A 25361-nucleotide genomic window follows, 5' to 3' on the forward strand; every position below is an offset into this window, starting at 1 on the left:
TTTTCAAGTGTGTGATAGTCCCCCCCAATCCTTGCCCCCCCCCCCCCCCCAATCCTTTCACAGAGCGCATTCCCAATGAGAACTGGCTGAGCGAATTTTACTCCTCCCCTCCCCATCAATGACCTGTGCGCTCTCGCTACCGGCCTTCCTGACAGGTGGGAAGCATGTTTATTATTATGTTCTCTTCCCTCGGCCTGTCAAATCCCTCCTCGTTATTACTATCTTTCACCAAATTAACACACATCTGGGCATTCTCTGGGGCTGGGAGAGCACTTGCCTTGGAGTTTGGGGACAGCTCCACAATGTCAGCACAGGTTGGAAATCGATCGATTTGCAATTACAGCACTGCTGTGTGATCTGACACCAGATATATTGTTATTGGTACAGGAACTGCTCGGAAATAAAGTGTTTTTTTCTCCCCAAGCGGTTGTCAATTTCATCAACTTAAATGTAAAGAGGGTCATTTTTCATTAGAAAAAAAATTAGAGCAAAAAATCCAAGCTCGTTAATCTGACCTGGACCTTATTTATGGTACATATTTTAACAATTGTACACGCCACCTTGTATTATGGGTGAGGCACGGGCTGTAGAGGATGGGGTCCAAATCGCTGCTGTTGGCTGGCACACTTATTGGAGAACACATTTATTAGACGATGACTTTTCCGATCCCAACATTATCATTTGGTGCCATCGCACGCCTTTGCTACTCACTAAACTTTCTGAAGAAACTTGAAGCCTTGAACTAAGTTGAACAAAGCGGAACGTTTAGCCTGTGAACGTCACCCTGGGAATATCTTCAAACAACAGTCGGGGAGATTTGAAGGAACAGAAAAGGGATTTTTTTTTGCCAGTGGGCAGATGATCAACAACTTGTCTCATGTGGCAACTGCCGGATCTTATAATCTCTTTCATGTTTAGGATTCTGGCGCTGGTACCGTCACGATATTCCTCGGAATAATATGAAATATAAATAAATATATGCACACCGTAAATTGTAACACGCGCCATTTATTCCACAGCGAGCTAATATGAATAGCCGGCACTGATAATGCATCCATTAAGTGTGGGAAGCGAGCACATTTTAAGTCAAGGGCTGCAGTCTGCGAACAGCTCCCACTGCCCTTCCTGAGCAACAGTCAGCTGGGCAACAATGCAGGGAGCCATTAGTAGGGACGCTTCCCCAGTTCTAACCCTTTCGATTAAACCCATGAGTGGGATTCCCCAGTGCCATTAAACAAGCAACGAGCAGGCAGTGCAACGAGCCAATTCCTAACAGAGAAGCAACAAACGGTGTGTGCCATGTCATCCGATTCCATCTGCAACAGCTCCCCCGGTAGCTGTGCCGCTCACACAGACAGGTACCTGTGTGCATGTATCGCTGCAGCGGCCAAGAAAGTCTCATTGTCAAGTTTCAAATTGTTGAAATCGACGCGAGAGGGGCGGGGTGGGAGGGAACCGATCAGGCCCCCGCCGATTGGTGGAGGGGGCTGTCACTCAGGCGGCCCCGCCCGCCCATTGGTGGAGAGGTGTGCGAGGGAGGCGGGGCCCCGGCCCCAGCCCCGGCCAGCCTCTATCTATATCTGTGGTGAGAGGAGCCGGCTTGTGTCAGAAACAGCTGAGACACAGACCGCAACAGGGCAGGATATAGCTGCACGTCCCCACTCCACTGCACCAGCATTACTCCCCACCCTCCCTCTCTCTCTCAGCCACCCCTCAAGAGACAAAGTTACTGTGAACTAGTGCAAGGCACAGCCGCCGGGAGCTCCCAAATGACAGTCTCACACAGATCTGCAAACACTGAACAGGTAACCAGCATTCAGATCCAAATCTTTTCTTCCATTCATCGGTGTCACCAGAGGGTTTGGAGAGCCTTGTTTGTTTTTCCCTCTCTTTCTCTATCGCAGGCCAGGCGAGATACTGCGTCTGCTAGGGCGGGGAGGGGTTCAATGCTGTAATTTGACCGGGGGCTTGCATGATTGACTTTTCGTTCAGGATTTCCACCTTTCTGTGGGTTGGAGGGCGAGAACCAATGTCCCCCAAAAAAAAGATTCCCTCCTTCCCCGGGTTAAGCACAAACGGCGGCTGTTGTTGTTGCAACAGAAGCATTTGGACTACCGGTTTCGATCTGAATGAGCGCTGCGGTCACTGGTTCGAGCCCCGACTGTGCATGTTAAATGCAATTCATTTCTGCTTAAGAAAAGCAAATTGTGGCCAATGTCTTTTTTGGGGGGCGGGGGGGGGGGGGGGGGGGGGATTGGATTCTAAGGTGCTGCACGACTGACTCGTTTGTTTATTTACTTTTTGTTTGTTTTGGCTCCTGAGCCCAGTTTATTTATTTACTGTTTTTAAAGAGTCTTTCTGGAGAGGGAAGCGCCAGCGGAGTGGAGTTTTCCACCTTCAGGAGCGGGCGGGTTGTTGAGCTGCCTTTCTGCTGGCTCTGGCTTCAGGTGGAAGGGGGCGGGACAAGTGCTGGGGTCTGGGCCGCCTGTGAAGATCTCCTGCATACTCTGCTCGCCCCCCCCCCCCCCCCGCCCGCCCAAAAACCCCAAAGTTGGCAGCTGAAATAGGAAGTTGGGAGTCTTAAAGGCAAAATAATATTTTGCAAGTGGCATCGCTGCGGAGGGGAGGAGGGACATTTCGCCCCGCCGTGGACAGATTTTTGATTTTTTTTTTTGGGGATTATTTTCTGCCCACATGGGGTGGCTGGGCAAGAGGGAGCTGTGAATGGACCATGTCCCGGAACACTCGCCACTTCCAGTGTCCCCAAGCCACAGCTCCGAATCTCTCTCCACTCACCGCTCCCCATTGTTTTAATTTGTCAACATATTTTGCCTTTATTTGTATTGGTTGCCACATCTAGTTCATGATAAACATGGAGAACTCTGCCTCTCCCGTGTGTTTGCTCAATAGCACACGGACCTGGGTGGTGGGGGTGACGGATGGGGTTGGGGGGTGACTGGGGTGGGGTGTGTGACTGGGTGACTGGGGGGGGGGGTGTGGCTGGGGTGACTGGGGGGGGGGGGTGTGGCTGGAGTGGGGCGTGTGACTGGGGGGGGGGTGGGATGAATGGGGAGTGGGTGATTGGGGGGGGTGGCTGGGGGGTGTGTGGCTGGAGTGGGGCGTGTGACGGGGGGGTGACTGGGATGGGGATGACTGGGGGTGGGTGACTGGGGTGGGGGGGTGACTGGGGATGTGTGGTGGTTGGTTCGGTGAGGGTGTCTGGTGGGGGGGGGGGGGTGACTGGGGCGAGAGTGTGGGGGGGGGGGGGGGGAGGGGGGGGGTGAAGCTACCGAATGAAAATCCGGGCAGAGAAATGGAAACTGGGCGGTTTGGTATGAGTCACTCGGAGCAACAGCTCACTGGGCAGAATCGGCCACCGATCCACAGAGCAGACAGCCTGCAGCATCCTGACATTCCAGAATGCCTGTTACTACACCTTTTACCCTCCAGCTTCCCAGCCTCACCTTCCAGATATATAACCCCCTTTCGCTCTTCATTTAACCCCAATCTTCCTCCGAACTCCCCCCCCCCCCCCCCCCCCCACACCACCCCCCTAACAATCTCCTCCAGCGACCTGTGGCACCCACTCAGCCGGCCCAGGTTGCTGGCTCTGGCTGCAGCTCTCCCCGGGAGCTGCTTCTGCTGCTCTCAGCGGCGAGGCAGCAACAAGTGCATTTCAGCTGGGCAGCAGGAGGGGAGGGGGGGTGCCTAGCTGCCCCTGACTCTCTGCTGTCCCCTGCAGTCAGAAGCAGGGGTAAGAGATGGCCCAGGGGGGCTGGGGGACAAAGGTCTTGACCCGAACGGGCGAAGGGGACGAGAAAAGGCACCAGGGCTACCCCTTATAGCCCGGGAGAGACTGGGGTGAATTTGGGTGTATTTGGGGGAGGGGGAGAGAGAGAGAGAGAAGACAAGCTTGCGAAGGCACTGCCTGACAATGTCTGCCCAGTGCAGTTAGAGGAGAGCTCGGGCTGTCACACAGCAGTTTAACCTTTAGCTGACAGCTGGAAGAGAAGGGGCTGAGCAGTGTGAGTGTGAAGTTCCTGGATTTGCTCCACAAGAGTTCTCTGCAGCTCCGACAAGAACTACTCGTTCCTCTTCCTCCTCTCCAATCAGCGGGTGGTCACCAAAGCAGTTTGACTGGGTGGCATTTTAACTGTATCCTTCCCACCGTTCGGATCTGGTCGAGGCAGCTCTCCTGGTCTGGATGGGAATTATTCCGGGGGGGGGGGTGGGGGCGGGGACAAGAAGAAGTTTCGGACGAGGCAGCATTGGCTATGCAAGAATACAGCGGGAAGGGAAGAGAGCTGGAGAGGGAGAGTGTGAAAACTGCCACTGAGTTAGAATAGGAGAATGGAGGGGGGGGGGGGGGGGGGTTCAGAGCACCAGGAACGTTCGGGGAGGGGGGTGGATGTCAGGTGCAAGTGGGGTTTCAGAAAGGCTGAGCAGTAAGTGGGCTGTGGAGAGAGAAATACCAGGAAGTGGGGGTGGGCCCAGGAGAGGGAATGGAGCAAGCAGGCTCACATGCCCTGTGTCAGTCTGTCCTTCAAAGCTGGGGTGGAATCCAACCCAAAATTGATCAGATCCCCATGTCTCCTCCATCCAATGGTCTTCCTCCGTAGTTACACAGCCAAAGCAGAACAGCAACTAACCCAAGAGAGACTTGTCGGGTCAGCAGAGGAGACAATACTACAGACTGTGCAGAAAAAGACAGATTGCAGTGGCACAGTGGAAAGTTGATAGTGTCAAAGGCTGTGCTCACTCTTGAGGTGTTATTGTTGACTCTGGCAGGTGTGGGATGGGGGTCAAGTTCTTCTTGAAAGGTTGTTTCTGAGGGTTAGCTCCTCTGCCTACCACTGCGAAACTGATGCCCTGAGGTGGTAATGCAGACTGGGGCTTTCTGCATATAGAGCAGCACCAAACACGTACCATCCACACCAAATTCAACTCTGTATTATGAGTGAGATACTTCTTGTGCATGTTCTGGCTCATCTTAAATGCAGATGCATCACTGGCCTGAACTGTTGAAGGGCGAATTGTGTCCCCCAGATTGGACCATGTCCCCCTGACCATGTTCCCTGGGGATTAGACCCTGTCCCTTGACCATATCCCCCTGACAGTGTCCCTTTGACTGCGTCCCCATGATCATGTTCCCCGTTCCCTCTGACCCTGTCCCACAGATTGGACCCTGTTCTCCTGACCATGTTCCCCGGCCCATGGCCCACTGACAGTGTCCCACTGACCCTGTCCCCCTGATCATGTCTTGTGTCCTCAGCTGGTTTACTTTGCATTGCAAGTTCAGCGGGAAAGCTTGTCACTTGAGTAGAAAGTAAGATGAAGCAATATGGTTATTTGTGTGTGTTTGATTGTAAGTTAACCTGTGCAATGATGTGAATAGTGTACATCAGCAAAATTTAATAGAAATATACAAAGTGTTTGGCTGGGAATGATGTCCAAAATCATCCATTAAGGCACCCCAGATGGACTGATTAGAAATAGCAGAGGCGTGTTCTGTCTGTACGTAATGTTGTCTCTCATTTTCTCACTGATCCCTTTTCTTCTTTTCCTTCCTTTCCTGAACTTGGCCATTTTTCTGTCACTCTCATCGATTTGCCTCACTGTTTCTCTACCTGTCGCACAGGGCAGTGGGTTTGAGAGGCACTATTTGGCGATGTCCAGTGAGTAGGCTGGATGGCACGGTGGCACAGTGGTTAGCACTGCAGCCTCACAGTACCAGGGACCCGGGTTCGATTCCGTCTTTGGGTCACTGTCCGTGCGGAGTTTACACTTTCTCCCCATATCTGTTTGGGTTTCCTTCGGGTGCTCCGGTTTCCTCCCACAGTCCAAAGATGCGCCGGTTAGGTGGATTGACCTTGCTAAATTGCCCCTTAGTGTCCAAAGATTTGCAGTTTAGGTGAGGATTTGGGGATAGGGTGAGGTGGGCTGGGAAGTGGGCGTGCGTAGGTTGCTATTTCAGGTGGCCAGTGCAGACTCGATGGGACGAATGGCCTTCTTCTGCACTGTAGGAATGCTACAGTTCTATGGAAGAGGGTTGCTGGGCAGAGCAGTGATACCGAAGGTAGGCAGGTACACTGAGTGCGGTGCAAGAGATAGAACCTGCTAGCTTCCCGTTTCTAATACACACCTTGTAAAATTCTCTTTCCACTGTTTGGATGCACACCGGATTCAAATAATTGACAACGCGAAGATAGTCCAGAATGGGTTCTTTTAACCGAGTAGGTTCTGATTTGGAATACACTGCTGGAAAAGGCAGGGAAAGCAGATTGAACTGTACGATCCAAAAGAAAATTGGGCATATATATATTTTTTTTAAAAGGAAGAATTTGCAGGAATAAGGTGAAGAAGCGGGGATTGGGATTAAAGAGCTGCCACAGATCGGATGTCTCCACACATGCAATTGATCAAAACTGTAGAGAGGAAGCAGGGATAGATTTGAAGCATCGAGGGGAAAAAAAAAACACTGTTTGCCTGGAAACTTAGCAGATGAAAGTTTGATGCAGGAAAACACTGAGAAGAGATAAAAAACCTCATTAATACTCGCTGGCGACCCAGCCAGGGAGAGGTTAATGAAGTTCGGGGAGCAACGGTGATGCAGTCTTTGTGGAGCAATAAAAGAAAATAGGAACTGGACTATTTTATCAAGTCAGAAAAGAATAAATCGGATTGATTACACTTACAGACACTGGCCAGACCTGGCTGTGAGTTCTGAATGCATTCAGTCTATGAAAGCACAAGGGGATGTCATTTCTCAGATGTAACGCAGAGAAGTGCAGGTGGATGATCCCTCATGTCAGGAAATGAGTTATAGAAAAATAAAGTGTATGAAATAAATCTGCAATCTTTAGTTTTGGAAGGGGAATGTGAGGGAGGGGACAAAAAAGAAGTTTGTAAGCTGCGGAATGCAATGGGAAATATTAATTGTCAGCACCCCCTACCACCGCCCCCTCCCCACCCCGAGTTAAACCGTATCTGGCAGAAAAGGCAACATCATTTAAGAACTCTTCCTGCAAATTTCAAACTCTTGTCAGGAAACAAAGGATCATTAATACCTGGGTTAGATAATGGTTGCAAACACACCAGATTGCAGTTAAACAGTATTTTCTGTGACCTGTGGGTGTCCTGACCACAACAGCCAATTCTCTACTCTTTGAAATGCAACCCTGCTTTAATATAAGAAACACACGGCAACGTCTGACTAACAACACTTGAGATGCACATGGCCAGATAATCGCTTTCAATGTTTTTGATTTGAGGGATAAATGTTGTTGATGGCACTCGCAGAGCATAACAACTCTTTTTTGAATAGCAGCATGGGACCTTTTATATTCCCTCCCTGAGAACAGATTGGAAGCTGGTTTAATGTCTCGTCCATCATTCAGCAATCTGAATCCCTGGCCTGTGGCCTGTCTGAACCCTCAGCCTGCCCCTAAGGTGGCCATCCAATGAGTTATGGGTGATCATATGAATGCATCTGCACATTCTCAGATAATAGCTCATCAAGTGTGTTGACAACCTGAGGTTCATGCTGGTAGTTTAAAATAAAGGTTGAATAATTGAATATGTTACTTCCTTGAGGAGTATTCCTGGTTTGTGTTATCCTGTCGAAAATATTTCCAGCTCTCTCTCCTCGATGGACTCTGATTAGTCTAGTCCCACTCACAGTTACACTGCCATATTTTGCTTGTAAGACAAACTCTCCATACATTATGCATGAACCCCTGTCCATGTAAAACAATCTCACATTTTCATTGTAACACTTACAAGTGCCATTTACTTAATACAGATGACCCAAGGGGAGGGAGGGAAGAAGGAAAATAAATTAATGAAAGCAACAAGAGGGTCTGAGTTGAGATTCCAAAATGATCATCAGTTCCAGACGCAACCTTTGAAACGTTGTGGGCCCAATGTGCTGAGCTCTAAAATTAGTTGCATTACTGTATTTCATTGGTATTCTTTTATTGTGGCGAGGAGTTATTTGGCAATCACAGTAAAATCATACACTCATATAAACATTCAGTGGCTTATTTAACAATCTGTATCGCAGCATTGCTTTTGCTAAAATACCCTCCATTGTGAACTGTATTTTTTATAAAAATCATTTCGGTGCTGTTAAATATGCAGCAAAACACAGATTAAAGTAGAATGGGATTTATAGCGGTCTCCTTCTATGTCATTGCAAACTGCAAGAAATGGGAAGGCATATTAATACGCCACCTGTATTGTTAGCTGTATATAATTAGACTGAAGTGATTATGTGTGCTTAAGATCACTTTAATCTCATGTGAGATAAAATAGGAGATTCGAGCTGAAGCACTTTAAGCAGCTGTAAAGTTGCCGTTCCAGTTTAATTTGCATGTTGTTGGGTGTTGATGGCATATTTGTTATAAAATGGTTCAATTACTTTGTCGCTCAAAAGTTTAGATGGTTGTTAGCAGCCATTGCTACACAGATACTGGATTATGTTCAAGTTAATTGGATCACATTGATCCATTAGAAGCGATGCCCTAATTTAAAATGTGCTGCAAATGTTTTGTCTGTCTTCGCATTGCTGTAACAGTACACAGTGTAATTTCCATCCTTAATTGTCACCAAACCAGCCTGGCCAAGAATTGTAATCTGTATTAGAACTTCACAAATTCATTTAGTATTTTAATTATCAAGATTTGGCCTGATCCCGGGGGGAGGGGGGGGAAAGGGGGGGTGGGGGGGGGGGGGGGGTTTAGGGGGATAGTGTTTAAGTTAATTTGCTTATTGTTAATTTATTCTGTTGTTTATTGGGGTTGGGAGGGGTGTGGGGTTTGTTATATGCGTTGTTACGGGTGCCGGGGGGGTGTTTATTATTATTATTGTTATTGTTATTATTGTATTGTTTTGTTGATATATATTTTTCAAAAAATTTCATTAAAAATTATTTTTAAAAAACATACTCTGGCTTGTGCACAGGCTGAGAACTGTCAAAAAATAAATAAATAAAAGATTTGGCCTGATCTTTATTTTAGCTGGCGATTAGTGTGCAATCCTTAATTTTCCCTCACAGTAACATTCATAAGTGTTTCCGACAAATTACTTCCATTATTTAAATGTTCAGAAGCGATTGTACTGCTATAATTTTATTTGATAGTAAATTTGATTTTGTTTTTTTAACAGATCATACTCGAGTGAGTTCTAAATTACAACAGATTATTGGATTGCCAAGTGCTCACCTGCAGAGGAGACAGCTTGGTGGACAGCCAAGGATACCTGCGGAGGTCTACTTTTCACAGACGTGGTGTGCCCCTCCACAACGTTCAAAACTGTTTCTTCAAAGGTTGCTCCAGAAATTTTCAAGACTGTATCCCAAAGTAGAAACGCAACAGTCCCAGGCGTTGGCAATGGGCAGCGTGCGTGCCAACCGCTACAGCATTGTGTCCTCAGAGGAAGACGGGATGAAACTGGCTACAATAGCAGTTGCCAATGGCTATGGCAATGGCAAAAGCAAAATACACACCAGGCAGCAATGCCGGAGTAGATTTGTGAAGAAGGATGGCCATTGTAATGTTCAGTTTGTAAATATGAGTGAGAAAGGACAGCGCTACTTGTCGGACATCTTCACAACCTGTGTGGACATTCGCTGGCGGTGGATGCTGGTCATCTTCTGCCTGTCCTTCATTCTGTCCTGGCTGTTGTTTGGTTGCATGTTTTGGCTTATTGCACTGATGCATGGTGACTTGGATGCCACAGTGGTGCATAAACCATGCGTTTCCGAGGTCAAAAGCTTTACTGCTGCATTTCTATTCTCCATTGAGACACAGACCACGATTGGATATGGCTTCCGCTGTGTGACAGAAGAGTGCCCCATTGCTGTGTTCATCGTAGTATTTCAGTCCATTGTGGGCTGCATCATTGATGCTTTCATCATTGGTGCTGTCATGGCCAAGATGGCCAAACCAAAAAAGAGAAATGAAACGCTAATCTTCAGTGACAATGCTGTGATCGCTATGAGAGATGGAAAGCTCTGCTTAATGTGGCGAGTTGGAAACTTACGCAAAAGCCATTTAGTGGAAGCCCATGTACGGGCCCAGATGCTTAAATCTAGAATAACACCAGAGGGTGAATACATACCCTTGGATCAAGTAGACGTTAATGTAGGCTTTGATAGCGGAATAGATAGAATATTTCTCGTGTCACCTATTACAATAGTACATGAAATTGATGAAGACAGTCCTTTCTATGACTTGAGCAAACAGGACATGGACAATGCAGACTTTGAAATAGTCGTGATTCTTGAAGGAATGGTGGAAGCTACAGCAATGACCACTCAATGTCGCAGCTCGTATCTTGCCAGTGAAATTCTTTGGGGTCACCGATTTGAACCAGTGCTCTTTGAGGAGAAGAACTACTACAAAGTTGACTATTCCCGCTTTCACAAAAGCTACGAGGTGCCTAACACGCCTCTCTGTAGCGCCAGGGACTTGGCAGAAAAGAAATACATGCTCACCACACCCAACACTTTCTGTTATGAAAATGAAGTGGCTCTCATGAACAAAGACGATGAGGACAGTGAGACTGGGACACCAGCGAGTCCAAGTACAGAGACCCTAACTAACACGGACCATAATCAGGCCACAGTTCCACTTGAACCTCGCCCACTGAGACGAGAATCTGAAATCTAATGCCGAAAAGTATCTTTCTTTTTTGAAAAGAGAGTATGCATCAAAGCATATTGTGCTTAACTGTGCCCAGAACGGTGACCCAAGTAAAGGGTACGATTGAAGTCAGGTCTTCGCTGAAAGACAGTCCTGTGCAGATTGTTCTTCTTTTATGATGGACTGCAGGAAATCAGTTCTTTCAAACAAAGCACTAATAATAATTTTAACCTGACGAGAAGGCACATAATAGTATATGCAGTGGCATATATTAGAAGTACGGCAAAACTTGAACTTGTAGGAAAGACTGGATGGATGTAAGTTAACCTAATAACTATTGACCAGAACAAAATGGCTCTCAATTGAAACCTGTAGCCATGAGCAAGGTTTTATCTGCTCAAAATGGTTCAACTGAACACCTGAAAGAACACTGACCACTGAAGACCCATTTAATAGACAGCGGTCTTGCTGTTAATAAGTGAAGTTTTAGCTTATATAATATTTATTTTCTAAGTTTTCTTCAATTGATTTATTGTGAACAAATCAAAATCAGTATTTATGATTCCTGTGTTTTTTTTAAAATACCATCGATTAAAATTTGGTTTGATTTTTTTTTCTCCTATTGACCTATTTTGGTTTCCAAAGAATTGGCTGACTTAGTCCTTGATGGTAGTGACCCACACATATGAATACTTTGACAGTTCGCCGCACTGACGCCAAAGTTCATTGTTCCACTGTTAAGAAAGAAAATAATACATTGAGATATCTTTGGCCATTGTTCTCACATGATATTGTCTCCCTTTTCCATTGTAAAGTCACGTTCAACTAATGGGTGAAGTCAAGCTTGGCTGGCTAACCACCATTCAGAGGTATTGGGATACCTTTCTTCCACCCAAAATCTTTATATGGGAAGATTCAGATTTCCTGAACACGTTCTTGCCCTTTAAGCAATTAATGGATATCCATCTGCTTGCTCATTCACCAGCCTCTTGCTGATCCACATCCTCTTTAGGTTCAAGGGTGAAACCTGCAGACCTTTCGAGCTGTTGGTGTTATTTTAATTGTCCAAAGGTGTTGCGACTTAGGTGTGAATGTGATGGGATGCCATTTCACCACTTTGCACTCCCTTCCACTCTCTCCAAATGTTGGAACTATTCTCTTGAAACACCCTTGCGGAATAGCTGAGACCTGGTCGAAGGTGGCAATACACAGTACTGTCCTGACACTTGGATTTGAGTTACCATGGCAGGAAGTCCAAAAATTAACCAACTGAGTATCAGAACCACTTACACAAGAAACAAACCTGAGATGCATTGCTAGCTTTCTGGGATGTTATGTGGCATGGTGCTGTTGCAACAAAGTAACTCACAGTCATCTGCCCAATGGGCAAGCCCAATGGTACTAGCCCTCAGAAACCTTGAGGGTCTGTGGCTTATCTGGCCTGCTAATCTGAATGACGCTGGACAGAGGTGGGGACTATGGGGAGGCTAAATTGCCATTTAAAAAGGGTATTGTTCATGGAAAGTTGCAAAGAATTTTAAACTCTTTTGTTTTTCATTATCTGTGCTTCGAATGAGAGCGCCCTCGTTCTTGATATTTTCCTTTTCACTCCAGTACAATTTAGTTAGCTGCCATTTTGATATCACAGCTACTCGTTCAAGTCTGTCACCCTACATTCCAGAACTGGTTTTCCAGGGAAAGAAGACTGTTACAGCTGTGTCTACATACTTGGACCAATCTCCCAAGTGTTCACAGGCCGTTTACTTAATCTATAATAGATAGTCAATGCGACAGATATAGCAAAAGCATTTTGGGTCCTCAACAGAATTTCAGCAGAATTAACTAAATTAAGTTCTCGTCACTTGTAATAGTGTAAAGGCTCACTGAAGCTTTCAAAATATACTCTTCAAATATCATTTGCTTGGTAACATGCACGGTTTTTTAAAAAAAACTTCCAATATTGTTCATTTCTGAGCTTAATATTAAGGGCATTGGAAGTAAGCCAGAACATTTCTTTTTTTCTTTGATTACCAGTATTTTCTGTGGGGGCGGTGGTGGGGGGCTCTGAGGGGGCAGGCAGTTGGTTGCGGGATGGAAGTTAGAAATACTGAACTTGTTTTGATCCGGTGGTTAAAGGTTATTGACGTTCTGAGACTAGACATGAAAATGGGGTCAGCGTGTATACCAACCCTATTACAAGTGGTCTTCTTGCCAACCCTAATTATAGCTTCAGGAGTAAACAGGCCCCTGGAGCACTTTGAATCGCCCCTTTCGGAAAGTGGCAGCTTTCGTTACGTGGCAAGTGGTTATCAGTACATTAGAAGTGAGGGCCAGTTAACATGTTACAGCTTAGAGCTGGTAAAAAATTTTTGGGGTAAGGGGGGGGAGGGGTGGGAGGGTAGATTAACCAATATACGCAAAAGACTGATAAATTGATTATAGAGAGAATATACGCACAAGGCAACTTGAAGATGGATGCCATCAATCAGTATACAAATTGCAAAAATACTGCACATGCTGCTAAAACTGCATCCCTCGGTTCCTCAGAATGGAATTTCAACCAAAGTATTTAAACCAGCAAATAAAGCAATCGAAAGAGCAGGGCACCAAGAAGCTGGTTTACGCCACTTTGGACTTGACCTGCAAAATGCTGCCATTTCACTGAAGAGAAATTAGCACATTTTGAAAATTAAAAAAAAAATACTTCCTTGAACACTTCAGGACTCAGATGCCTGACCCATATATTTATCAGGAAAAAGAAACAGCATTTTTTACAATGAAAAACTCTTGCAATATATATAGTTTTAAAAAAATGTACAGTTTATAAATGTTTAACAAATATTTTCATATTTAAAGCCAAATGTAAATAGATTCAAAGTAAGATGCCACATGAGGATTAAAACTGGCAGTTCAGTATCTTATATCAACCAGTAGACCCTAGGTGCTACAGGTTAGCGCAGGTCATTTGATTTTAACATTGTTCAAGCCTAGTAGAGTTTGTTACAACGATGAAATTTCATTATTTATTATTTAAGCATGACGTAAAATTAAAATTCATAGAATACCTTAATGGCATTTTTTTTAAAAACTGGTTAGCATTTGGAATGTTGCAATCTTGTCAAGGCACGACAAGCTAGTTTAACTCTCATGCACTCTTTGTACGAAGTATTTCTATTAAAGATATATTTTTGGCCTTCCTACAAGGCATGTTGGGATAACAAAATTGTGAAGTACTGTAATGTCTATAAAGTATAGCTGCTCTCGACTATTTAAATTATTTAGTGCTGCATGGTGGTCGCCTTTCAGCCAGTCAGATTTGTTGTCTTATGATCTCCTTAGCTTACTCTACAGACACTTGCAGCTTGAACAATCTAGGTTTTTCATGATGTTCTTGGTTTTATTGTACTTGTACCATTTTTGCAGCCTTTTGTATCAACGTCTTCCTACTGTACTGCACAGATCCACCAATTGTACAGATTTTTTAAAAGAAAATGTATGTCTTATTTTATGGTTGAAATAAATTTTTGTGTAATATTACGGACAATTGACTTTGTGCTTCTTGTATGTTTTAATGTAAGATCACACCACACTCTTGGCTGTTCACAACCAACTGAATCAAATTCCCAGACTTTTCCTGTTGTCCGTGCATCTCTTTTTATTTGTTCTGTAGATTTTCCCCCTGTGAACATTAAAATGGAAAATAACACACAATAGAAATGGCGGAGAGAAAAATGACTGGCAACATCGCAACATGAATATATTGCATTTCCGCCAAAGTAATTAAGAGATGTAATCAGAAAACATGGCAATGAAAAGTAAGCTTTATCCCAGTCGCTTCAATCAACGACTGTATATGTTTTGCTGCTTTTAATATTTGAACAGGACAGATGATTTCAAGGTTGACCTTTGGGGATCATGATTACTTCTTGACCTCTGACTTGAGGCATTGCTATACCGCTCCCTCGGACCCCCACAAATGCCAGGACTGCAAAGCCCCATCCTACAGTAGATTGAGATTGATTTGAATTTGTATTTTACTGAAGGTTCACTGATTTGCATAATGACTTACTTTGCAGATAATATTGAGGGCTGTATACTCCCGCCCCGCCCACCACAAGAACGCCACAGGTGAGCAGCGTAGAATGGAAAAGTCCATTGACCTCGGGTGGGATTCTCCGGTCGCTGAGCGAACGCGGCCGGAGAATTCCGCCCTCCCTTTTAAGAGAGTTACCACTTCTGAACGTAATCATTGAAAGTCAGCAGGCTTGAGGGGAAAATGACCTATTTAAGCCATTGTTACATATTTCTGAAATAAAGAGGGAACAAAGAAGAGAAAGATGGAAAATATTCAAAGGTCCAACCACCTGCTGATAAACCTTGGCATCTAACCAACTCCATTTACTCTATTTTTACTCTTTGCTCTTGTTAAGGGGCTCATTAGCTACTCGGTAGATATAAAACTGACCATTATTGCAGGTACATGCTGATCATCTGGTTTCACGCAACTAAGTTTCACAAATTCTCATTGCTCAGAACATGCTGGCAGGAAAGCCAGAGGCATCTGCCAGTTTGATTGACATGCTAAATGGCAGGAGCATTGGGAACACTATATTGTCACTTTCTGGCAAAGGAAGAAACTATTACTGGTGGTGTGGCCATCCGACTTGCTAGTCATGGTTGCAGATGTTCCTGAGAATTTCATTCAGAAGATGCTGAACGTTAAGACCAGACTGAGTGACATCACTCACACCTGCTGCACTTCTTCTTTGTGCCGGTTACAATCCCTCTCAAAGAGTAGCCAGGACTTATTCCACCCTCAATACAGCTACCATCAGGACCTGACTGGGCCATTCAGCCCCTTGAGCCAGTCCTGTCATTCAATTAAACCACGGCTGATCTGCTTCTTAACTCCACCCACACCATCTTTCTTCCACCCCCTTCCCCCCTCCCCCCTTTAGAATACCTTTGCTTAACAAAAGGGATTCAATCTCAGAATCCTAGTCACAGTTGTGAGCCATGTTGCTCCATTGCCCTGGCCAATATTAATCCCTCAATCAGCATCGCCAATGTTATTATCACATTGATGTTTGTGGGAGCTTTGTGTTCACAAATTGGCAGTTGTATTAACAACAGTAGAATTAAAAAATGTACTGGGATATCCAGAAGTCATGAAAGACAGTCTGTAATTACGAGTCTTGTGTGCTTTTTAAACATCTGTAAATAGTGGAAGATTTTGGTTGACAAGCCACATATATTAGGGTCTAATGCAGTCATTCTGTTTTCCCACACTGCCTATAGTAGGCAAACTGTGGAGATTACCCAATTTATAATTTGAGGCTGGTTTAGCTCAGTTGGTTGGACAACTGCTTTGTGAAGTAGAGCAAGACCTATAATGTTGGTTCAATTCCTGTACCGGCTGAAGTTATTCATGAAGGCCCATCTTCTCAACCTTGCCTCACCTGATGTGTGGTGAACCTCAGGTGAAATCACCACCAGTCAGCTCTCCTCAAAAGGCAAAGCGTATGGTCATCTGGGACTGCAGCAACTTTACATTCAAGGTTTTTTCTAATAATTTGTAATTTGTTGGATATAAAATATGAAAACTCAATAAAAAACATTTCAAAAAAAAACTTTACATTCAAGGTAGAACATGTAGATATACTGCTGCCGTTACAGCACAGCTACTGATCTTATAACCCATCTGTTCACAACAGATTTGGTGCCTATAATGTTTGCATGCAAATACTTCTTAATCCAATTTGGTATTTTTTTTTTCTCTTCTTTAAATAAATTTTAGAGTACCCAACTATTAATTTTTCTTCCAATTAAGGGGCAATTTAGCGTGGCTAATCTACCTAACCTGCACATCTTTTGGATTTGTTGGGGTGAAACCCACACAGACACGGGGAGACAATTTTGTATTTCTATCTGTGTCTGGCAAATGCTCATGGCGTGGAAATGGCATCTGTGTAAGTGTCTGAATCCCTGTGCTGTTATTTGCTCATGTGTTACTTATACTTTCAATCCAGGTGCTTCAGGCTTAGGTAGAGAGACGAAGATAAGTATTAAACTTGTGACAAATCAGCAAAGATTAGTTTACTTTGACATAATCCCTCACACATGGAATAGCAATGGCATAAATAGAATTTTAATTTCATGACAATATTGTTAATGTTTATTATTCCATGCATATTATCCGCGTTCAAAGCATACATTTGGTGGAGCAGACTTGATGGGCCGAGTGGCCTAATTCTACTCCTATGTCTTATGGTCTTATTACAGGCCAGAATTGATTACAGGCAATCGCGATCCTTCCAAAACACTCTCCAGGATTCCAAACATTGATCCTGCACAGAATCAGGGGCTGGTTTAGCACAATGGGTGAGTTCAGTTCCTATACCAGCCTCCCTGAACAGGTGCCGGAATGTGGCGACTCGGGGATTTTCACAGTAACTTCATTGAAGCCTACTTGTGACAATAAGTGATTATTGTTACATATACACTCCCTTGATCCAATAAGTGCTTGACTGAAATCTTAACCTTTTTAGTTTGTCGTTCTCTTCAATGATCTTTATCTGGCCACCTTGTCATGTCTTTTCATTTTTGGATATTTCATGCAACCATCAAGTAACTGTCCTCTGCATTATTTCAATTTTAAATCTTAGCTTTTGCTCTTTGAATGTCCTGTTAGAACAGGAGTCCAGAGTTTCATCTGAGGCACTTATCAATGATATTTGTTAATCTGCACTGAATGGATGCCTTAATTGGAGCTTAAAATAGTTGCAACTGACTTGGCAGTAAACTTATAAGGGTTAGCACAACACCCAAAATAGGGCACATGGTGTTATCTCAGATCAGTTTCAGATGTCAAGCCATTCTCTGTTAAAGGGCACTATCACCTGATAGAAAGTCTTGTGACGGTGTTGTCCAATCACTTCATCTTAAAATACATCAACAGATCATCGCCGTTTTTGTTAAGCCTCCAAAACCCATTTAAAACAGTGGAACTAAATGACAGGAAGTAATATTTATCTAAATATGCATTTTTACTGCAAAATGCATCATTTAAAGATCTCCAACATTTAAAATATGCATTTTCAATTAATGTTTAGCCATTCAGGTAACACAAGATGGCACCTTGCGAGAGACAGAAATGCTGAGGAGCAAAATAAACAACTATTTCCACAGAGAGATGACATTTTCAGAGTTACACCCGAAGACATCATCAAATTGCTGCTGAGGTTTCCTGGACCCCACATAATGTATGCAGCATGACGAGAGTCAAACACACGGGCTTGTAACATGAACAGTGCAGAAGGCAACCAAAGTACGAGGGGATCGGTTGTTTATTTAATGACCTTAGCAGATATCTAGGTGAAGTTGTCTGAAATTAGCCTGAAAACATTAGACTTTCATGATGTTTTTGCATGGTTCCCGAGATTCAATCTTTTCAATGCTGAGGCACCATGAATTGTCAGAGCGCTATATGAGAATTCTGCCAATCCAAGTACACTCCCCAGATATTGTAAACAAGAACGGGAGAAAAAAAGCTCCCGAGAGATTAGGTAGCATGGCAACACAGTGGTTAGTATTGTGGCTTCACAGTGCCAGGGACCCAGGTTTGATTCCTGGCTTGGGTAACTGTGTGGAGTCTGCACGTTCGCCCCGTGTCTGCGTGGGTTTCCTCCGGGTCTTTGGTTTCCTTCCACAGTCCAAAGACGTGCATGATAGGTGAATTTGATATCCTGAATTCTCCCTCTGTGTCTCCGAACAGGTGCCGGAATGTGGCGACTAGGCATTTTTCACAGTAACTTCATTACAATGCAAGCCGACTTGTGACACTAAAGATTGCTATTATTATTAGGTTAATGGCTGCAAAGGAGAAGGGATTGGGTGGGTGGTGGGGTGAAGAGTGTCAAGGTCTGGATTCTGTGGTCATCATGGTCCGGGCAGGCTTGATGGATAAATGAGAGAGTTCCTGCCATCCGTTTTGTATGAGCGTATACGAAGATCACTGACTGAGAGTATGAGCTACTGTGCATATGATCCTGAAAGTTTGCTGATTTTCACTCATTTATAATCTTCTCTACTATGTTTTGTTAAATATGCATTTTCTTTTTGTGTCCAGTTGTGGTTAAAATCAGTTGACCAAAGAGCCAAAATTAAAAATGGAACTCCATGTTGTTTTTTCTAAATTGAGTCCACTTTTCTTTGATTAAGCTGCTGTGAAACATCCACTGATATTTCTCCTTGTTAAAGGCACTATATAAATGCAGGTTATAAATGCAACTTTGCCAATAATTCAGCTCCAAGCTGAATTTGTCTGGAGCTTAAAATACTTAGAACATGTAGAGTGTAGTTTTATGGACCTGCCCACGTGGGGGATGCGGCCTGAAAATGCAGTGAGCCATTCAAAACTGCATTGACTGGAAGATCCTGCTGGCAAAGGGGCCTAAAATATCCGCCCAGATTGAGTGAAGCTCATTGGAGCAAATGAAAACCAGCACAAAGCAACTTCCAAAAAACAGGAGTTCTTGTTAGGCAAAAGTAAGTTGTAGAAACATAGAAAATAGGAGCAGGAGGAGGCCATTCAGCCCTTCGAGCCAGCTCTGCCATTCATTAGGATAATCCAACTCAGTGGCCTAATCCTGCTTCCCCCCCCCCCCCCCCCACCCCTATATTCTTTGATCCCCTTTGCTCTAAGTGCTACATCTAGCTTCTAGAACATAGAACATACAGTGCAGAAAGAGGCCATTCGGCCCATCGAGTCTGCACCGACCCACTTAAGCCCTCACTTCCACCCTATCCCCGTAACCCAATAATCCCTCCTAACCTTTTGGTCACTAAGGGCAATTTATCACGGCCAATCCATCTAACCTGCGCGTCTTTGGACTGTGGGAGGAAACCGGAGCACCCGGAGGAAACCCACGCAAACACGGGGAGAACGTGCAGGCTCCACGCAGACAGTGACCCAGCAGGGAATGGAACCTGGGACCCTGGTGCTGTGAAGCCACTTGTGCTACCGTGCTGAAATGCAGCAGAAGAGAATTTTTCTAACCTACGATAAAACAAACCCCAATTTAGTTTTACTTTGCATTTATGACATTCGAGTGATAATGGACTGGGCTGAATTTACTGGCCCTTCCTGCCAGTGCGATCTTCCAGTCCCACTGATGATGACCTCCCACGCCGGGTCACCCTGGCGGTGGAAGGTGCGAAGGATGCAAAATGGACACCGGTGGGACTGGAAGATTCTGCCTGTGGCTCATGGGCGCCATCTCCACCACCAGAAAACATGCCATGGTTTTGGGAGGGGGGGGGGGGGGGGGTGGGGGGGGTGGAATCCAAACCTGTCTGAAAAACAGCAGTCAAAAATTGCTGCTTTTCCGATTTGAGGTTAGATTTTCCGATTTGCATCAACTTAATGTTGATGTTGACCTCATCAGAAAACTAGGCCTGGCTAATATCTCTGAACGGGAAATTAAGATAAAGAAATGTTGCCATTGATATGGTAGCCTGCAAATCTGATCTGACGTTATAAAAGGGACAGCTGCCATTAAAAGAGTTAAGGCATAACTAATTTACAGGCATGCTTGTGCAGGGAGTTACCATTTCCAAAAGCTGCAGAACAACTTCCAGCACCTTTGCATGATGAAGACTTCATTTGCCCCACCACAATTAACCGTCTTCTCAATTATCCAGCAGAATATTTGAGACAAAGGACATCACCTGTTCATCATTCTTTTCCTGTGTAACGTAAATCAATCAGACAGTCAGAAAAAGGTTGTTATTCCTATTGTCTTCATCCTCATTCCAATCCCCACAGTATTACTGTACCCTATGCAAAACAGCAATATGTGGGAACTTATCACTTACTGACATTGAAAGGCGAGGAAGATTGTTTGTTCCACTGTAATCACATCGCACATTTTTGTTAATATTTCCACGGTCCTGGCCTTCATCAACATCAGTCCCTTTATTTGTTATCACTGATACTGTCACCACTTTATTGCTCACATTCGCCTGGTGTGAACAGCTATTCAGGCAAATTAAGTATTGGCTGCCCTTGCAGTTCGTTCTCTTTTCAGACTAGCTGCCCTTCATTTGGCATAAATGCTTGGATTGAAATGTTAAGATTAAATCATTGCTATTGTATAGGGATTAACATGCACCGCCAATGGTTTCAAATGCCGTGAGGCTTGCGAAAGAACTTAAGTGGACAAAATGTTAAAAATGCCTGCTCACTCGAGTGTGCGGGCTGAAGTTTTGATCTCATATGCCAGTGAGGCATTTGAGTTCGGCTTCTTGCATTGGGTAAACAAAGTACTTGTGATTTTAGAGAAATCACACACTTTGAATCTCCATTCTGAGAGGAAGAGTGAAACGTTTTACAGATGCTTCATGAATCTGAAAGATCACCTCCTGGTGCTTTATTGTAAATATAGACAGAGGTGATCTCTCATTGTACCAGCTAAGGAATGATTCATGGGGGCTGTTCTGTTTTGGGGGTTTCATGCTAGTTATAGTCCTTGCCATCATTATCACTTTGCCATTCTCACAAGTAGATTTTGGGTGCCTGAAGAATCAGAATGTGCTTTTGTATGCTCAGTGTCTCGGTAAATGTAGCGAGACATTGACAGAGAACCTTAGTCACTGCCCTCTGGTTTACTAGAATATATTGCGTGCGATGCGACCTCCTAACTTCAGTAGGGGAATGATAAAGCATTCTATCAAACTCTGCCTCAGGGTACAAAGCACTGGACTGCTTTATTAAGCAGTAATTAGATAACAGAACAATATCAATTATTACGAACTTCACTTGTCTCCTTGGAATGTCAAAGACAACAAACACTTCTCCGGAATTAACTGTCGACAAAGCATAATTAACTTTCGTCAGATACCTCAAGCTTTTCCCAAACACAACAAAACTCTGAGGTATTGTTACATGCATGAATTCACATACAATGTGTGTATGCCCTTTCCCATGTTGGCAATGCACATCGATCAGAAAGAGCCCCACTTCTGCACGTGACTACCAGTTGTGCAGAGTCAAGGAGCCTTACTGTTGAATGAGGTATGGACTTGAGTACTCATGTGGCATTGTTGCAACATACCATTAGCATCATAGTGTAGTGTTGTTGAACAAACTGGAAACAGTAAAAAAAATCTTAATCTCTCATCAATGCCTAACAGGAATTGTGGTTAGAGGCAGCAGGGATACTGAAATGGACTGTGTTAAGTGTCATAGATTCTTTATATGGTAAAAACATTTGCGTTCCTCAGTGTTAAGGCATGTGCTATTTTTAATAGAATTTGCAGTGCAGAAGGAGGCCATTCGAACCATCAAGTCTGCACCGTCCCTGGAAAGAGCACCCGACTTAAGCCCACACCTCCACCCTATCCCCATAACCCAGTAATCCCAGCTAACCTTTTGGACACTAAGGGGCAATTTAGCATGACCAATCCCCCTAATCTGCACATCTTTGGTCTGTGGGAGGAAACCGGAAAACCCGGAGGAAACCCACGCAGGCACGTGGAGAACGTTAGACTCCACACAGACAGTCACCCGAGGCCGGAATCCAACCCGGGTCCCTGGAGCTGTGAGGCAGCAGTGCTAACCACTGTGCCACCGTGTCGCCACGATATTCAGAGAGTGCAACATTGAGTCTCATTTATCAAAATTGTTGGTTACTACGCACCGTGAAGAGCAGACAAAGAGCATCTGCTGCATCAATCAGACACGAATACACAATTGTGGCAAAAACATGAAACATGACTTATTTTCCAGAGCCCACAGTATCATCAAGTTTCCTACTCATCCACAGAGCCAATTGTACAATTCAGCAGGTCCGTTGCTTTTTGAGCTTAACCCCCCCATCACTGACCATTCATGCTTCTGTCCACTGCCATTGGAACATAGGCACAGAACTAGGCCATTTGGCCTCTCACTCTTTTCATGGTCAATCTGCACTTGGCTATGTTAATTTCCCCTGGTTCTGCATCCCTATTACCCTTGACTCACATAAGTCTATCCATTTCAATTTTGCCACTTGTAATTAAATGAGCGATTTTGCCACTTGTAATTGAACTATCGGTCACTCCAATATTCAAAAAGGGAGGTAGCGAGAAAGCAGGGAATTATAGACCAGTAAGCCTAACATCGGTAGTGGGGAAAATGCTTGAATCCATTATCAAGGACTTTATAGTGGAACATTTAGAAAGCAGTGGCAGGATCAGTCAGAGTCAGCACGGATTTATGAAGGGAAAATCATGCTTGACAAATCTGTTGGAATTCTTTGAAGAGGTAACCAGTAAAGTCGACAAGGGGGAGCCAGTCGATGTTGTATATTTGGACTTTCAGAAGGTGTTTGACAAAGTCCCGCATAAGAGATTATTATGCAAAATTAAAGCACATGGGATTGGGGGAAATGTATTGAGGTGCAGAGAAAATTGGTTGGCAGAGAGGAAACAAAAGTAGGGATTAATGGGTCCTTTTCAAATTGGCAGTCAGTAACAAGTGGGGTACCTCAGGGATTGGTGCTGGGACCCCAGCTATTCACAATATATATTAATGATTTGGATGAGGGAACAAAATGTAACATCTCAAAGTTTGTAGATGATACCAAATTAAGGTGGGAGGGTGAATTGTGACGATGATGTAGGGATTCTACAGCGAGATCTGAACAGGTTGGACGAGTGGGCAAACCAATGGCAGATGCAGTATAATTTGGATAAGTGTGAGGTTACACATTTTGGAAGCATAAACAGGAAGGCAGATTACTACCTGAATGGTTTGTAAATTGGGAGAGGGGAGTGTGCAGCAGGACCTGGGTGTCCTTGTGCACCACTCACTGAAGGTAAGCATGCGGGTGCAGCAGGCGGTAAAGAAGGCTAATGGTATGTTGGCCTTCATTGCAAGAGGTTTCGAGTATAGAAGCAGGGATGAGTTGTTGCAATTGTACAGTGCCTTGGTGAGGCCACACTTGAAGTATGTTGTGTGCAGTTTTGGTTTTCTTCTCTGAGGAAGGATGTTCTTGTTCTCGAGGGAGTGCAGCGAAGGTTTACCAGACTGATTCCAGGGATGGCGGGATTGTCATATGAGTCGAGATTGACTAGGTTGGGATTGTTCTTGCTGGAGTTCAGAAGAATGAGGGGGGATCTCATAGAGACTTATAAAATTCTAACAGGATTAGACAGGGTAGATGCAGGGAAGATGTTACCAATGATAGGAATGTCCTGAACCAGGAGTCACAGCCTGAGGATTCAGGGTAAACCATTTTGGACAGAGATAAGGAGACACTTCTTCACACAAAGAGTGGTGAGCCAGTGGAATTCATTATCACAGGAAGTAGTTGATGCTAAAACTTTGAATATATCCAAGAGGCAGCTGGATATAGCACTTGGGGAGAATTGGGTCAAAGGATATGGGGAGAAAGCAGGATTAGGCTATTGAGTTGGATGATCAGCCATGATCGTGATGAATGGCGGAGCAGGCTTAAAGGGCCAAAAGTCCTCCTCCTGTTCCTATCTTCTATGTATCTATGTAGCCTCAATGCCAATTTTTTGCGGGGAGGCAAGTTCCAGACTGCCATTCCTGGTTATTGGTTGTGGAAAGGATGGGGTTAGCAGAGGTGATATCTTCCTTTTGCTCTGCAAATTGGCATGACCATGGATGAGGACCCACAGAACACAAAGCCATGGCACAGCAGGAAAATAACAGCATAACAGACACATTGTTGTCCAAAGATGTGCAGCTTAGGTTGGGTTAGGGGGTTACGGGGATAGGGCAGGGGTGTGGGCCTAGGGAGGCTGCTCTTTCAGAGGGTCGGTGTAGACTCGATGGGCCAAAAAGCCTCCTTCTGCACTGTAAGAAGTCAATGGTTCTGCAACAATGATATGGCAGGCATTCTCCTCGAGGAGCAAGGAAGACTAAGGAACTCACTAAGGATTCCTCTCTTTATTTTCCAGTAAAGCTCATCTTCAGATAACCATGGACTTTGACAATCAATACTCTTTCTTTCTTCCCAGTCCCAGTTCTGCTCCATTACAGTCTCCTGACAGCTTAAAGCTTGGCCTCTACTGAACTTCTTAAATGTTGCATTGACCCTTGGAGTTGCACTGCTGGAATCGATGTCGAGGCTTAGGAAATTATGGATCAATCTTCAGGTCACTGCTGCAAGCAACCTGGAACAAAAATATTCAGGGCATTAAAAAGGAATTCTTCCGTCCTTTTTGAACACTTTTGGTTAATCGTATAAAATGCATTGTCGATGGGGGAAGATAAAGTCTTTTTGACTGAAAATCAGGAATCATCCAATTGAAGAATGCAGTTGGTTTTCTTATTGGTGTGAGAAGGGCAGTGTGCTGTAAAGATAAACATGTTGGGCAATCAAAGGCCAAAATGTGGGGGTGTGGGGCCGGTGGAGGTCATGTGATAACATCACCTAGTTTATCTTCCAATTAGAATTGGTTATCTTAAACAATGATGTTATAACCTGCCTGGAATTTTTGGCTGGGGAGAGAGAGGGAGAGAAAGAAAACCAGGAATGAACTATGGTGCGGTGGAAATATTGATGTAAATATAAGTTACTTTCTGTTTGACTCGACAAACACGTGCTGGACTCTTCGTGGCCCTCACAAAAAATGCACAAGTAGAAAATCCTCTTACTTTATCAAACGATTGTGTCATTAATATTAGTGTGATCTGTGATGGTTCCC

At 44.3% G+C, this 25361-nt stretch overlaps 1 protein-coding gene across 2 annotated transcripts; it reads left to right on the forward strand.

Annotated features, from left to right (window-relative positions):
• The first annotated feature begins 1619 nt into the window (after positions 1 to 1619).
• Positions 1620 to 14187, forward strand: kcnj2a (potassium inwardly rectifying channel subfamily J member 2a). Of its 2 annotated transcripts, none has more exons than XM_038777170.1 (2): positions 1620 to 1805; positions 9166 to 14187. In XM_038777170.1, exon 2 carries the CDS (start codon positions 9390 to 9392, stop codon positions 10668 to 10670), a length of 1281 nt encoding a protein of 426 aa, XP_038633098.1. In that variant the 5' UTR covers positions 1620 to 1805; positions 9166 to 9389; the 3' UTR covers positions 10671 to 14187. The 2 variants fall into 2 exon arrangements, with proteins under 2 accessions (XP_038633098.1, XP_038633099.1); XM_038777171.1 differs by lacking the exon at positions 1620 to 1805 and adding an exon at positions 4473 to 5326.
• The last annotated feature ends 11174 nt before the right edge of the window (positions 14188 to 25361 follow it).

This window comes from Scyliorhinus canicula, chromosome 18 (assembly GCF_902713615.1).
Source record: "Scyliorhinus canicula chromosome 18, sScyCan1.1, whole genome shotgun sequence".
Classification (NCBI taxonomy): domain Eukaryota; kingdom Metazoa; phylum Chordata; class Chondrichthyes; order Carcharhiniformes; family Scyliorhinidae; genus Scyliorhinus; species Scyliorhinus canicula.

Coding starts and splice junctions, on each gene's coding strand:
- kcnj2a (XM_038777170.1), top strand. CDS start 9,390: ATGGGCAGCGTGCGTGCCAACCGCTACAGCATTGTGTCCTCAGAGGAA.